Below are 16,805 nucleotides of genomic sequence, written 5' to 3'. Positions count from 1 at the left end.
GCTACTGGAGGATGTGCTCTCACAAAATGAGGGAGAAGCCGAAAAAGAGGCACCCCCAGAGCCCAGAGAACAAAAGCTCAATACAAAATTGAGGCACTGAAGTTCTGTCCAATGAGTAGATCCTAACAAATCCAAATGTACTCAGGAAATAAGTTATGGTTTTCATAACTCTCCAAGAAGAATTGTCCACCTTCTTTTAGAAAGGGTGTAGGAGGGGCGCCCGGGTGGCACAGCGGTTAGGCGTCTGCCTTCGGCTCAGGGCGTGATCCCGGCATTATGGGATCGAGCCCCACATCAGGCTCCTCCGCTATGAGCCTGCTTCTTCCTCTCCCACTCCCCCTGCTTGTGTTCCCTCTCTCGCTGGCTGTCTCTATCTCTGTCAAATAAATAAATAAAATCTTAAAAAAAAAAGAAAGGGTGTAGGAAATCGATCCTCAGATCCACTGCTGGTGAAGGGGCAAATTAATACAACACCTGCGGAGTAAATATGGCCATATTCATTGCAACCTCATTTCTGGGAATTTATGCTATAAATACATGGCACGCAGAAGTGATATATGCATGAGGTTATTTATTGCAGCATGATTTTTCATGATTTTTAATGGAAACTGCCTTTCAAATGGGGACTGATTAAATTACAAAATAGAATTAAATGGAATATTACATGGCAGTTAAAAGGAGTGCTTACAGCAATGTCCACAACAGCCAAAACTATGGAAAGAGCCCAGATGTCCAGCAACAGATGAATGGATCAAGAAGATGTAGTATAGACAATGGAATATTACTCAGCCATCAAAAAAATGAAATCTTAACCATTTGCAACAACATGGATGGAACCAGAGGGTATTATACTAAGCAAAATAAGTCAATCAGAGAAAGACAATTACATGATTTCACTCATATGTGGAATTTAAGAAACAAAACAGAGGGTCATAGGGGAAGGGAGGAAAAAATAAAATAAGACAAAATCAGAGAGGGAGACAAACATGAGACTCTTAATCATAGGAAACGAACTGAGAGTTGCTGGAGGGGAGGGGGGTGGGGGGATGGAGTAACTGGGTGATGGGCATTAAGGAGGGCATGTGATGTAATGAGCACTGGGTGTTATACGCAACTGATGAATCACTGAACTCTACCTCTGAAACGAATATTATATATGTTAATTAAATTTAAATAAAATTAAATAAAAAAAAAAGAGTGCTTAGGGCACTTGGGTGGCTGTTAGTTAAATGACTGCCTTTGGTTCAGGTCATGATCCTGGAGTTCCAGGATCGAGTCCCACATCGGGCTCCCCGCTCATCAGGGAGTCTGCTTCTCCCTCCGACCTGACCCCTCCCCTTTAATGCGCATGGGTGCGCATGCGCTCTCTCTCTCTCTCATAAATAAATAAAATCTTCTAAAAAAAAAAAAAAGGAGTGTTTAAAGGCATGGACTCTGAATTGTTTGGGGTTAAGTTTGGATTAAGTTCTATGTAACATGCAGCACAGCCACCCTGGGTCACAAAATCCTCAATTTTCAAGGATTTTGTCAACTGTTTGTTTAGCACAGCCATTATTAAAAATTAAATTACAGAAACTTAAAAGTAAACAAATATTATAAACAAAGAGAATAAATACTCAATTCATCACCTCCTAGTTATTTTACTGTACTGTTATCTATGTCTTGACTAGGCTGTTTAGGTCTAAATACCTGTATGAGAGAAATATTATATAATGGTACGTGACTGGGCATCTCCTCCCAGCTTGGTGTCCAGTATCTTCTCATCGTTAGCTTGAAATCAGCCATGGTGGGGATGTTTACACCTCCGAAATTAGCAAATGCTACAGATGGGAACTTTGTTCTTAGCATTGTGTTATAGATTATCAGCATACCACCGGTATGTGTGTTCTGTACCTCAGTTTTGCCATCTGTAAAATCAAGGTAATAATAGTACCTACCTGATAGGGTTGTCGTGAGGATTAATGAGTTAATATATGTAAATCATTAGAAGAGTGTTGATACAAGGGTTAGCTATGCATTGTATTATTATTATTGGCACATAAAGATCTCCAAGTTATATTGTTAATATTTTTTTTAAGCTGGGAAAAGTATGTATGAATGCTACCTTCGGATATAGAACAGGGAAAATTTTAAATACATATTCATAGTTTCTTATAGAAAGAAGCCTTGGCAGAATGCACAAGAAATGAATCAAAGCGGTTACCTGATTTCTTTAACTGGAGAAATTAGGTGGAGGACTTGGGTAAGAGCAAGACTTTTCACTGTACACTGTATTTTCATTGAATTTTATGTTTCTAAACTATGTGAATGTATTGTCTATTCAAAATGTTGCATTTTAAAAAAAATTTCATTAACCCAACAAGCATTTCCTCCTCATCTGCTGTAACCAAAATACTATGGGAAGCATTCTGTGATCCTCGAAAGGGACATGGACAAAGGACAGACCATGGCCCCTGTCCTTTACGTGTGTATGCTCCACCTGGGGAAGACGAAACGTGCACGGGAGACCCCCCCTTGAGAAGGGAACACTAGGCCGACCCCCGGGTACGAACACTGCAGGGGTTTGCCCTTCATTCATGATTAGAACGACATGAAATGGCTCTTTCAAGATACTTACCCTGTTGTATAAGGGATGTTGATGCCTCCCAGATTAATACTTTCACACCCAACAATAAATAGTGTTGAAAAACAAAGTAAAGACACACCACTGCAGATCATGGCTAGTTTGGCAGATTCTCTTGCACCAAGTTTCAATTTCTTTATAATGTAGCCTCCCAGGACAATGCCAACACCAGCACTGGGGACAATAATAACACCTAGAGAGAAGAAGGGAAGGCCAGGATTAATTGAAGTCACATATACTATAATTTGTTTTCCAATAACTCTGTTCCTACTTACTTATTAGTATTAAGGTAAAGAATAAAAAATACTGTAATCAATAAATCTTCAATGTGCATGATTTTATAGCATAATTTCTTTTCAAAGGACTCATATCCAAAATGTAAAATAACTTTTACGGAGCAATAAAATAAAGACAAGCAATCCACTGAAAAAGTGAACAAAACTTGAATGGGCCCCTCACTAAAGAGGAAATCCAGCTGGCCCATAGATACATGAAGATGTTCACCCTCATTGCTAAGAGGGAAATCCAACTTAAAACCATAGTAAAATACTACTTTACACCATTTGTGTTGATATAAATTTGAAAGTCCAATACTACCATATGTTGGCAAAGATACAGAGCAATGGGCATTCTACACGGCTGGTCGGATGTAAATTGTGAGACCTACTTTGAGAAACAGTTTGCAATTATCTGGTAGAGTTGAAGATATACGCATCCTATGACAGGTAATTTCTATTCCTGGATTACACCCTGAAGAAACTCAAGCACGCGGGGACCAAAAGAAGTGTACAAGAAATTTGAAGCATCATAATAGCCAAAAACTGGAAATAAACCAAATGTCCATTACTAGATACATTGCATGTTGTAAGTTCATATAACAAAATGCCACTATACAGCAATAAATACGAAGGAATATAACAACACACAAGCATGAGGACAGATCATACAAATATAATGTTCAACGAAAGCAGCCAAACAGAACAGAACACATGGCATGATAGCATTTGTAAAAAGTTCAAGTGCAGGTAAAACTAAACAATTTGTTTAGGAATGCCTATCCAGGCAGTGCAATTATGAAGGAAACCCAGGAAGTAAGTGTCATAAACCCAAGATAGTAGGGGAATAGGTGGGGTCAGGAAAGGATACAGGGGCTCCTGGACTACTGAAAATACTCCATGCCATGACCTGGGTAATAGTTACACAAATGTTCACTTCATGATTGTTCATTAGCTCTAAATCTTGATTAATGTATTTCTGTGTGCATTATATTTCACAGCTTTTTAAAAAACTAAAAAACAGTTATACTGCCTGCCCCAAGAAACTTATAATCTAAAACAGAATATATAAATTAGAGTACAATAAAACAATTACACAAAAGACAGGGGGAATACAGGGAAAAAAGCATCTGAACTTTCCCTGGGAGAAATCAAGGAGGGTTTCACAGAAGTAGCAGTATTTGTACTGAACAAAGAATGAAGAGAAAAATAAGGTGAAGACTGAAATGAGACAACTATGTCAGTAGAGATCTTGGCAAGAACAATGTTAAGGATGTTGTGAAGGATGAAACCAGACTGCAATGGGTGGAGATGAGGATTTAGAGATTAGAATTCAAATTCTTTCTAGAATTTAGGCTATAAAAGGAAAAACGGGTGTGGGTCTAGAGTAAGAGTGGAGTCAAGGCAGAGTTGGAGCTTGGGGAGTTCGTTTGCTAAGACAGGAGGGGACGATGCATATCTATATATGGACAAAAATAGACTGAAAAGGAGCGGGAGGTAGAATGTGGAGGGAAAAGTTTATCTAATGCCAATGCAAGATTCTTGAGAAGTCAAAAGAATACGGAATTAATAGCACAGATAGTCAGACTAGCACTGGATGGGGAGAGAGAGAGAGAGAGAGAGAGCCCTTCATTCAGGCTCGGAACAGGATAGGGGAGAATAGGGTGGGGGATAAATCAACAGGTGGGTGAGAGCTCCTCAAATCATAGCTTTTCTGTTTGATTATTTTTCCCTTATTTTGCAAACACGGTGTAATGCATGCTATAGTAGAACACTGGAAAAGCACAGAGAAGTAAGAAGGAACAAGAATCCACTGTTCACATTCTGGCATATTTCACTCCAGTCTTTTTTCCATGCTTTTTTCCTTCAAGAATTGATAACATGCTATAAGTTTATATAGATAGATAGATATATCTCCTTGGTTTTTATTTCTGGGGCTTTTTTTTTTCTGGATAACTGAAAACAAAAGTAACTCTTAGAGGAAAGGGATCTGGAGGACTTTAAATCTAGCCAAGGATTAGAATAATCATTGTAGGAAAGCAAAGTGAGCGCTAAATGAGAGTATGTAATAGGCTTTGCAAATGGACAGTCCAGTGGGTCCAGATGATACTAGGTTTCAGAAGCCTGCAGCTGCACCCGTGCGCACGGCTGAATGGTTTGCTCCAGCATGTTCAGCAACCCACGTCGAGGAGCAGAGAAGGATTAGATTAATCTAAAATCTGAGCTTTGCCGGGCAACCAGTGTTCATTTTGTAATCCTCACCAGAGTCCTGATTTTATAAAATCAGTGATGGCCTTTTTACAGATGACAGCTCTGAGAAGTGACTGGACCAAGAGTGCACACAAGGGAGAGAGAGGCTAAGGGAAACTGAGGTCTCTGATTCCCAGCCCAGCACTCTGTCCACATCACCACAGATGTCTCTTAGAACAAACAGGTTCTGAATCTTTAAGGTAAATTGACCAGAGCTCTGGGCTTAAATGAGCTGGTTAATGAAGTATCATCAGCATTAAGGAAAAGTACACATATTATCTATCTGAATAAACAGACAAAGTTTTACCTTCAAGGTGAAAGTGATACATCCATGAAATTCTTATTTCAAGTGAATAATTTACACTCTTCTAGACCCCCAGGGGAACAACAAAACAAATCTCCATGCTCATACCTCAAGTCTTAATTTAAAAGCAATATGATTTATTTGACTAAGCATCCAAATTGGTATTCAAAACAGGAAATTTGTCATCAGTAAATATGAGGTTATATCAAACAGAGTGAAGACCCCTTAAAATTTTCTCCTGATGTCCCCTCCCATCTAAATCTCCCTGCACTAATTAAACAGAAATTCTGACCATTCAGAGATCTCAGCTTAAGTAAGAGACCCAAATGTTCTGTTGTTAGAATATTAGGCATATGGGATGGTGCTGGGGAGGGAAATGGGGGACAACAGTAGCGCCTTCTCACTGCCCCTTCTGAAAGCCCCCAGCTCTGGGGAAACCAGATCATACAGAGCATAGAGAGGCTGGAAGTTGGTTTCCCACCCATGACCACACTGTTCTCTACTTCTTCCCAACCTCCCCACTGCCTTGTGGGGAGAGGGAAATACAGGCATCCCCTGCTTTTCCAAGTTCACATCACACCACTTCGCATTTATGGAAGACCTGTGTTCGCTAACTAAAAGAAACCCAAAGAGGATTTCATTTTTATGGGGGAAAAAAACCCTACATAGGTGACCAGTGAAAATAGCATTCAGCATTTGCTTTGCAGCAAGGGGTTACAGAGCCGGTGAGACTGGCGTCGCCAAGCTCCTTCTCTGGCAACTACGCTCAGCTCAGCATCAGGCCCCACAGCTGTGAACTGTACTTTATCTTGATTTAGTCTGCGCTTCGTTAGGAAGATGTTCTAAAGGTATCAGAAAAGCCTAAGAGAGGTGGTTTCTTGAGTCTGGGAATGCTCAAAGTTTTTTTCCATATAAATTAATTGTAACTGCTTCTCCACTTTATGCCATTTCAGCTTCTGAAAGGTTTCACTGGAACATTCAACTTTCAGGTAGCAAGGGAAGCCTGTAAATATCGAAGATGGGCTCCCCCGGCAGAAGCTGCCCACCTGCCACTCACCATGTCTGAGTTCAAATTCGCCTCACTGGCTGGTGCTCACCCCTTCCCTCAGTCCCCAGAGAGCACCCCTCCTACTGCCTCCACTCCTCTGAGCCTCTGCTCCCTATCCAGCCCCTTTCCCAGCCCTGGCAGGATGGTTCTGCAGTCCCTCAGTTTCTGTTCCTCGTGGTCTCTAGTGGCCAAGACATGGAGGGGACGCGTGGAATACAAAAGGATGGGTGGGGGGGAAAGCAGCAAGTGTGTTTGAGGGGAGAGGAAGAAGGACTGAATGTGGAAAGATGGAAATACCTGGACCAAGCCCAGGGACCCAGCCTCAGGTACAGGTGTTAGTGGATAGAAGCCAAAGCAATTGCAGATGTTTAAGAGACAAATGCAGGTGAGAGTGAGGGCCACATGGACAAATTTCCTGAGTTCGAATCTCAGCTCTGCCACCTACAAACCATGTGTCCTTGGACAAACTTCTGAATATTCCCAGGCCTTGGATTTTCTCATCTGTAAAATGTGGATAAGAATAGTATCTTCCTGAGGAGCCTGGTGGCTCAGTTGGTTAAGCGTCTGCCTTTGGTTCAGGTCACGATCCCAGGGTCCTGGGATCTAGCCACTTGTTGGGCTCCCTGCTCAGCAGAGAGTCTGCTTCTCCCTCTCCCTCCGCCCCTCATTTGTGCTTGCTCGGTCTCTCTAGTGCTCTCTCTCTCTCTCAAATAAATAAATAAAATCTTTAAAAAAATAGTATCTCCCTCATAGGATGTTAGGTTTAAATGAGTTAAGACATATACAGTGCTTAAAACAGGGGCACCTGTCTGGCTCAGTCAGAGGAACTACGACTCTTGATCTTGGTGTTCGTGAGTTCGAGCCCCATGCTGGGTGTAGAATTACTTAAATAAAAACTTTAAAAAAATAAAATAAAAAAAAATAAAGTGCTTAAAACAGTGTTTGACCCCATAGTATACACTTCATAAATGTTGGTGATCATCATTATCAGAAGTATGAACATTATTATCTGCCTAATATTAATGAGTGTAACATTTGCACAAATAAATATATTGGAATTGGGCAAAATTTCTATATGCTATTTTATCTATAGGATTGAACTTAAACTATTTCTAATGGTCCGACTAAACCTCTATGTGTTCTTTTTATATAACCTTTGTTTTATTTAGCTACTACGTATTCTTAAACACATAAACCTCTGTTAGCTATTTAGTGACTGTGTGTATCTTTCTGAATCTAAAGAACTCAGGCTGCATTGATTAACTATTGACAAAGCAGAGGATCCTGCTTTACTGCATAAAAGGTCTGTGAACATCCTACTGTTCTCCAGTTGGAAATCTTTTTATCAACTTATTTATCCAAGCAAATTGACATGTTAATTGTCCTACTTCCTCTCTTTCTCTTATATCAAACACTATTCCATAACATTCAATTTTGAAGGATTTTTTTCTTTTAAGATTTTATTTATTTATTTGACAGAGAGAGACAGCCAGCAAGAGAGGGAACACAAGCAGGGGGAGTGGGAGGGGAAGAAGCAGGCTCCCAGCAGAGGAGCCTGATGTGGGGCTCGATCCCAGAACGCCGGGATCACGCCCTGGGCCAAAGGCAGACGCTTAAGGACTGAACCACCCAGGCGCCCCCAATTTTGAAGTTTTTACTCTGAGTTGCAATACTGCTTGCCTTTATAATGTATAGCTTATGAAGCCAAAAGGTCTTTATGAAAAATGATATTCACTGAGTTACCAAATATTAAAGCTACTGATGGAATTATTCTTCTCTATTCTAGTTTTTGTCAATATGTAGAAATGATCTGTACTGAAAATAGACACATAAAGCATACCTCTGTTTAATGCATGACTTGGGACACACAAAAAAACTTGAACTGAAAAAGGGGAGAATGAGATTAGGTGACCTACTCATCTTCAAGAATGTTCTAGGCTCAGGGAAGGGAACTTCCATCATGCCACTATTGCTATTGTTAAGAACAGTAATTTGCTTTCATGGTATCCAGGGCTGACCCTGTCATGAGGCCTGCCACTGTCCGTTGTGTTTACCTCTTTTTTTCCTGCTAGACTGTAAAGTTGTTGGCAGGGACTATATCTTTATTATGTCCATAACTTTCTAGCACTTACCAGGACCTGGAAATACATGGATGAAAGAGCAAACTTTGTTATTTAGAATTTATTATATAAAAACTTCAAATGACATTCATTTCAGTTTTCAATTATTCCTGAACTAGGCTATATCTTATTTTACAAAGAGGAAATCTAAAATCTAACTTGGGACTCAAATAAGGGGCTAATATCAGTTTAAAACTGGCAGGCACTAAATGATGCCTGCAAAATTTCACTGTTACCAAATTCTGAATTGAACATTATTAGCAAAAATTTAACTGCCAAGCCACTAAAGGTGACCAAGCATGTAATGTCAGTAGCCCTCTGAGAACTCTTTTCTATCGTGAAGTCACAGTGGTGCAGAATGTGGTGAACTAATAGATGTCCTCAGTGCTCTTTTCTCTAAATGCACCGATCCTTTCTATGTATCTCACATCCGAAGTTTTCTTTCGTTAAATTGAAAAAGAAATGACTTGCAAACATAAGACTACGGATCAGTCAGTAAGAAAGTGATTGTAAGCTACTATGACTTTGAAGTTCTGCTGCTACCTACGGAAAGGTAGCTGGGCATGGGGGAGGGAGGAGAAAGCAGGATGGGCATCTGGAAGAGAAAGAAGTCTGGTCGGGTTCATTCTCTTTCATTCATTCTCCCTTTCTCCCTCTCTCCCTCTCTTTTTACAGAGACACACACACACACATAGACACACACACATAGGTGTAAACTATACGCCACGCGCTCTGACGTATAGTATCCCATCTCATTCTCAGAATTGTAGGGATTTTGAGTTGCTTTGAAACAGAACATGTCTTAAAATCAAAAGTATCTTAACCTTGTGTCGTAATTTAATTAAAAGCATCTTCCTTTCATAATAACTCAAAATCATGGTGCATCTTACAATCTGTGGTGTCTTAGATTGGAAGAAATATAGCTTCTTTGCACATCACAGATGAGGAAATATCTAATGAGTGATAGAGCAGGGAAACAAACTCAAATTCATTGAACTTTCCCAAAGACTATGCTTCTAATCTTATAATACAAAATAAATCTTTTTCCTACCACCTAGAGTACATTATTTTACTCTTTTAAGCTTCTACTTTTCCTTGCAAACATTTTCTTATAAGAAATAAATATCAAGGGGGCGCCTGGGTGGCGCAGTCATTAAGCGTCTGCCTTTGGCTCAGGGTGTGATCCTAGCGTTCTGGGATCGAGCCCCACATCAGGCTCCTCTGCTAGGAGCCTGCTTCTTCCTCTCCCACTCCCCCTGCCTGTGTTCCCTCTCTCACTGGCTGTCTCCCTCTGTCAAATAAATAAATAAAATCTTAAAAAAGAAAAGAAAAGAAAAGAAAATAGTTAAAAAAAAAAAGAAATAAATATCAAGGAATAAAAGACTAAAAGGGGAATAAAAGAGAATATTTTAAAAATGCAAACCTTGAGGCCAGCAAATTTTAAAGCGCTCTGAGAATATAAGCATACATTTTCACAAACTATACATAAATCCACAATGTATCACACAAGCACAATACATCTCTTTCTCTTTCATATCTCAATATCACCCCTGTGAAAAATGTCAGAAATCCCTTCACAAACTATGATTAGGTGTATCATTACAATGAATGTATTTATATTCATATATATATATAATCTCTTTTATAATTCAGTGGCTGTTTTAAGGCAGAGAACAGACTGTTTTTCATTAAATCCACAATATTTCATAGCATAACAGCTAGTCAAATTATAAAGTAGGGGTAGCAAAGCATCAAACCACGTCCTGTTTGGCTGAATTAGGAAAAGCAGCCCATGTGCATTGAACTGAATAGCCACAGTTCCTGAAGAGAAGCCTATGGGCCGGATGGAAGAATCTGTAAGAAGTTCTTTTAAGAATTCTCCTGAGGCAGAGAAGCTGGCAGGGTAGCTAGCCTTACACAAGGCTGCTGCAGACAGGCTGCTCAGGTCCTGCCCCTCTGTAGCTTCGGTTAGAGGACGAGGTGCCAGAAGCAGACCTCTCCGACCACAGCTTCCTCTTCAAGTACCTGGCGGCAGCCACAGTGTGGCTCAGATGCGACCGCTCTCAGCCAACCAATAGAGAATGTTCTGAAACTTCTAGCATGGCCTTGCTGAAATTACCAATAAAGGCTTTCAATGGGATGCACGCTTCTACAAGCCTCCATCTCCATGACTTCATCATGGAGATATCAATATAAAGCTCATATTTAACTCCTACTAAGGCAGAAGGGGCTCATTCACCCACAGTAACACTTTCTTCAACTCTGCCAACACAGGGACACTCTGTATAGTAACTGGAGGGAAATATGAGATTCCCGATCTCGGGGATTCAAGGTCTCGGGAGCACTGACTGAAGGAAAGGTAATAAAAAGGTACATTCAGGAGAGAAAACAACCACACTTTTCATTTCAGGTTTTTGCAAAGCTCCGGCTTGGATAATACATGAAAGTGAATGCCAAGCTGCGTCATGAAAGGGAGTCAAAAATCAAATCAAATTAATATTTCATCTTTTATGGCTTAGAAACCTAAGTGTTTTCTGCATCTAGGCAATAAAACCGCAGAGGGCAAAAACAACTTGAAATGATGAAATGCAAAAATCAGATGTTTACTTCCATTTTTCACCGGCTCTGGGCAACTTAACGGCCAAACAGCGAAAGCTCGAACCAAATTACTGCAGAGGAGGAAAAAGCCTCTTGTAGAGGAAATTTCACAGGAGAATAATAAAATCTTGGTAACTTTTTCAGTTATCAAAATAAGCCTCGAGCAAAGACCTTGGTGTTAAGTTACTGCACTTAGTTTCCGTTCACAGAGGCAAAGCCTACAGATGGGTTGGTGCCAAATGCAAACCCTCTTCGGAGGCCCTGCGGGCAAGATCCATTTTCTGTCAGCAGTTTTCAACTTCTCCCCTTTCCATTGTTGTCCAAATCCAGCGGCTCTCTCGGAGCTTTCCCATTGAGATAGTTGATCGTCATTACACCCACTAATAGCTGAGCTACAAAAACCTGACAAAGCTATCCCTCCCCTGAGAGAAGCAAGCAGATTTTTAAAACTCTACTTATCTGAAATTTTGAGACAAACTTCTAAATACTGAACCATACTTGTTAGAGGACCCTTGCCCCCCAGGGGCCAAGTGGAGATTTGCTCCTTAGATACCGTTTAATTCTACCAATTTCTTGAGGAGGACCAGGACAGCCATTTAATAAACACAGTCAACTTACTAATCTGAATATCCTGTTCCTCTTTTTCTTTTCTTTATTTACAGCTTCATTGAGCTATAATTAACATACCATGCAATTCATCTCCTTAAGCGTACAATTCAATAATTTTCAGTATATTCCCAGAGATATACAACCAAACTCAAAATTGCTGTTAGAACGTTTTCATCCCCCCCAAAAGAAATTCTGTATGCAATAGCTATCGCACCCATTTCCTCCCTCAGTCCTAGACAACCACTAGTCTATTTTCAGTCTCTATGGATTGGCCTATGCTAGCTGTTTCATATAAATGGAGTCATACAATACACCTGTCTGGCTTCTGACGCTTAGCATAATGTTTTCAAGGTTCATCCATATTGTAGCATGTATCAGTACTTCATTCTTATTTATGGCCAAATAATCCATTGTACTGATGTATCACATTTGATTTATCCATTCATTAATCGATGGGCATTTGGGTTGTTCCTATTTTGGGCTATTATGAATAATGTTGCTATGAATATTCATGCTCAAGTTTTTATGCAGACATATGTTTCATTTCTCCTGGATACATGCCTAGAAATGGAATTTCTGGATCATATGGTGACTCTGGTTTGAGGAAGTGCCAAACTGTTTTCCAAAGTGGGTACACCATTTGACAATTCTACCAGCAGTGTGTGAGAGTGCCAGTTTCTTCTAATCTTCAATTGTTAATATCACAGATAATATTTGATTATAGTCATCTGAGTGGGTTTAAAGTCATATTTCATTGTGGTTTTGATTTGCATTTCCCTGATAACTAATGAGGTTGAATATCTTTACATGTGGCCATTTGTGTATCTTCTTTGGAGAACTGTCTATTCAGACAGATCCTTTGCCCATGTTTCAATCAGCTTATTTTTCTTGTATTATTGAGTTGTATGAATTCTTTATATATTCTAGATACAAGTCCCTTATTGGATATATATATTTTGCCAATATTTTCCCCCATTCTGTGGATTGTCTTTTACTTTTTTGATAGTGTCCTTTGATGTACAGAAGTTTTCCATTTTGATGAAATACAATTTACCGTATTTTTTCCTTTGGTTGTATTGTCTAATCCAAGGTTACAAAGATTTATGCTATGTTTATTTCTAAGAGTATTATAATTTTAGCTTTTACATTAAGACCTTTGATCCATTTTGAGTTAATTTTTATATATGGTGTGAGGTAAGGGTCCAACCTCATTCTTCTGCATGTGCCAGTTGTTCCAGCACCAGTTTCTGAAAAGCCTATTCTTTTCTCATTGAATGGTCTTGGCATCCTTGTCCAAAATTAGTTGATCATAGATGTATGGGTTTGCTTCTGGACTCTCAATTCTATTCAATTGATATTTATGTTTGCTTTAAATCAGTACCATACTGTCTTGATTATTGTTGCTTTTTATTAAGTTTTGGAATCAAGAAGGCTTCGTCCTCCAACTTGTCTTTATCAAGATTGTTTTGGCTATTCTGGGTTGCTTGCATTCCAAATGAATTTGCTGAATTCTATAAAGAAGCCAGCTGGAATTTTGATGGGAATTATGTTGAAACTACCTAGGGAGTACAGCCACCTTAATAACATTAAGTGGTCTGATTCATGAACATGAGATTTCTTTCTGTTTTTTTTTTTTTTAGGTTTTCTTTAAATTTTAAATAATATTTTATGGTTTTTCAGATATAAGTTTTGTACTTCTTTTATTAAATTTATTCCTAAGTATTAAATTCTTTCACACTAGTGTAAATGGAATTGTTTCCTTAATTTCATTTTTTAATTGGTCATTGCTAGTGTATAGAAATACTACTGATTTTTGCATGTTAATCTCATATCTTCCAACTTTGCTGAACTCATTTACTACTTTGCTGAATTCTAATACCTTCTAGTGGATTCCTTAGGATCCTTTCTATACAAGATCACATAATCTATGAATAGAGATAATTTTACATCTTTCTTTTCATCTGAATGCCTTTTATTTCACTCTCTTACTTAATTGCCCTGGCTAGAATCTCCAGTGCAAAGATGAATGGAAGTGGCAAGAACAGACATCTTTGTCTTGTTCCTGATCTTAGGGAGAAAGCATCTAGTTTCTCATAAGTATGATATTAGCTGTGGGTTTCTTGCAGATGCCTTTTTTTTTAAGATTTTATTTTTATTTATTTATTTGACAGGGATAGAGATACCCAGCAAGAGAGGGAACACAAGCAGGGGGGTGGGAGAGGAAGAAGCAGGCTCCCAGTGGAGGAGCCTGATGTGGGGCTCGATCCCAGAACGCCGGGATCATGCCCTGAGCCGAAGGCAGACGCTTAATGCCTGCGCCACCCAGGCGCCCCTCTTGCAGATGCCTTTTAATTCATCATCTTAACTTTAAATCATTTAATAGTAGTTGAGCTAAAATTCATGTTTGTATTATTTTAAAATGTGTTGTTGGGGTGCCTGGGTGGCACAGTTGGTTAAGCTTCTTTGTTTTGGCTTAGGTTGTGATCTCAGGTTTGTAAGATCAAGCCCCACTACGAGCTCTGCACTCAGCGTGGAGTCTGCTTAAGACTCTCTCTCCCTCTCCCTCTGCCCTTTCCCCCCGCTCTCTCTCCCTCTCTCTCAAATAAATAAAATCCTTAAAAATATATATAAAATAAAAAGTATGACTTTCAAAACACTTACAAAATATACAATTTTTAAGATATATTTAACTTAAGAAAACACTTATTGAACATCTACTGTATGTGGGGCTCTGTACTAGGCTCTGTAGATAAATAGTGCATAAAGCTGACAAAAATTCCTGCCCACGTTGAATTTACAAAATACTGTGGGAAAAACAGTTAATAAAAATAAACCAATAACTATGCAAATCTTACTGAATGTTAGAAGGTGAAAGTATTACAGAGAAAAAGGTTGAACCTAGCAAGGAAAATCAAGAGTTCGAGGAGAGGAGTTATTTTTAAATGGGGTATACTGGGTAAGGTCTCACTGATGATGGACCATTGAGTAAAATCTTGGAGGAGAGGGAATGCAGCATGTACAGGGACTACATGACAACCTAATTACACACTGTTTTCAACTATCCACTGAAGTACATTTACTGAGAGCCAAGATTACTAAAGGTCACAACATTTTATAACAAAGAAAATTCAAAAATTAATCAACCTGCCTTGTTTTCTGAATGAGATAGTTTAAACCAAAAACCTAAGAATTCTGAGCAAGGCAGTGACAGTTAAAATGGAAAACTTAATCAGTATGATATATTCTGTACTTTTTACCTAATTCCACCAGGTAATAATATCCACAAAATAAGTTTTATGAATAGAAACATACTCTACTAATCTAATGGTCTGAGCAGCTTTGAAGGACACCAAACGTACTGCTTATCAGAACTTAGGTTTCAGAAATCCATAAATTAATCAACTTTTTTAAAGGAGGCCTTGGGTAGAAAGCACTAGAAAACAAACAGATGACATGGTTCTCATGTGCCTTCCTAATGCAATGACAAATACCACCAACTGATTCATCTTTAAGTATCTCAGTAAAACACCAATAGTCTCTTTTGCTTATTGTTCAGATCTTACCTACTCTTAGTTTTGAATAATAAAATCACACATTTGCAAATAAAACTTCTTTAAGGAAGATGCTAACATTATCTTGAAAAGTGAAAAGAGGGGCGCCTGGGTGGCTCAGTCGGTTAAGCAACCAACTCTTGGTTTTGACTCAGTTCATGATCTCAGGGTCACGAGATCCAGCCTTGCGGTGGGCTCCGAGCTCAGCACACGGTCTGCTTGAGATTCTTGCCCTCTCCTTCTCCCTCTGCCCCTTCCCCTGCTCCCCTCTCTCTATGTAAAATAAATAAATAAATAAAATCTTTTAAAAAAAGAAAAAAGCTAAAAAAATACGAAAATGCAATCGATATTTTAAACTTCACCCCAAATGGCATGTGAACCAGCAAAAGAAAAATGACAGTGTAGCAAAAGTCAATGCAATGTACCTCCCAACTAATAGCTATGGGCCCCTCTCACAGTGATGGTCACTGGTTCACTATCAAATCCAGGTATTACACTGCAGGGTGGGGGGCTTCACCAGGAGCAAAGGTAGCCCTTTATCTTTTTACATTTTTATTTTCACCAAAATGAAGGCAATGCAAGACAGCTGCCTAATAAAGTAGATTTTTCCTCAAAGCTGGAGAGGAGTCCCTGACATCTTAGACAACTGGGCTGGAACTGAAAGCAACCACTGTAAGATGGGGAAGTGGACAGAATAAAAAAGAAGGCAATTTAACAGGTGTAACTCAAGTTTCAACCTGTCAGAGCAAGAAAGAACTTTGTGTTTTACTAACATGTTTTAGTAACTAACATGTTTACAAACATTTTCAAAATTATTCCTACATTATATGAAATTGTTTGGGTTTCTTATTTGTTTGTTATCATAGAATCACAGAATTTGGGAGCTTTGACAGAGATTGCTACTGATTCCCTGATAACTACCCTTCGTTCTTCTAGAAATACCAATAGTTTCCTATTGGTGGCAAGTTTTATTTATTTATTTATTTTTATAAAAGACCAGCTCGTAAATATTTTCTGCTGTATGGGCAGACAGTGCCTGTTACAATTACTGTCGTGGTGCTAAAGCAGTCACAGTCAAAAACAACAAGAAAAACAACAACAACAACAACAACAACACAGGGAGCAGCCTGCATTTGACCCAAGACTCCTATTCTGAAGTAATAGCATGGCTTATGGCTGTCTGGAATACAGACTACATTTCCCAGACTTCCTTGCAACTGGATGTGGCCATGTGGTAAGTTCTGGCCACTGTGAGGTAAACAAAAGTAGTATGTCCATCCATGCTTTTCTTCCCCTCTCCTACGACCCTGCTGTTATGAATGTAGAGTTGATAGCTAGAGCTCTCCTTTGGACCAGGAGGACAAGAGTCCAGATGGAGCAGAAATTGGAAATGGTCTCAGTGACTGCAGTCACTACACCAACCCTCA

The 16,805-nt window shown here is 39.2% G+C and overlaps 1 protein-coding gene across 5 annotated transcripts in view; it reads right to left on the bottom strand.

Moving 5' to 3' along the window:
* Positions 1-16,805, bottom strand: part of SLCO5A1 (solute carrier organic anion transporter family member 5A1) — a 133,415-nt gene that overhangs the window by 25,368 nt on the left and 91,242 nt on the right. For all 5 annotated transcript variants that reach the window (XR_015725829.1, XR_015725830.1, XR_006781924.2 and 2 more), the window contains one exon: positions 2,618-2,816. Coding sequence is in view for 2 of the 5 variants with exons in the window: in XM_045810186.2 (XP_045666142.2) it covers positions 2,618-2,816 (199 nt within the window). In the remaining 3 variants the exon portion in view is untranslated. The remainder of the gene's footprint in view (positions 1-2,617; positions 2,817-16,805) is intronic.

The sequence above is a fragment of the Ursus americanus genome, chromosome 9, assembly GCF_024610735.1.
Source record: "Ursus americanus isolate L20-20 chromosome 9, mUrsAme1.1.p, whole genome shotgun sequence".
NCBI lineage: Eukaryota > Metazoa > Chordata > Mammalia > Carnivora > Ursidae > Ursus > Ursus americanus.
The sequence above is the reverse complement of the archived record's forward strand: the minus strand, read 5'-3'. Positions and strand labels throughout refer to the sequence as shown.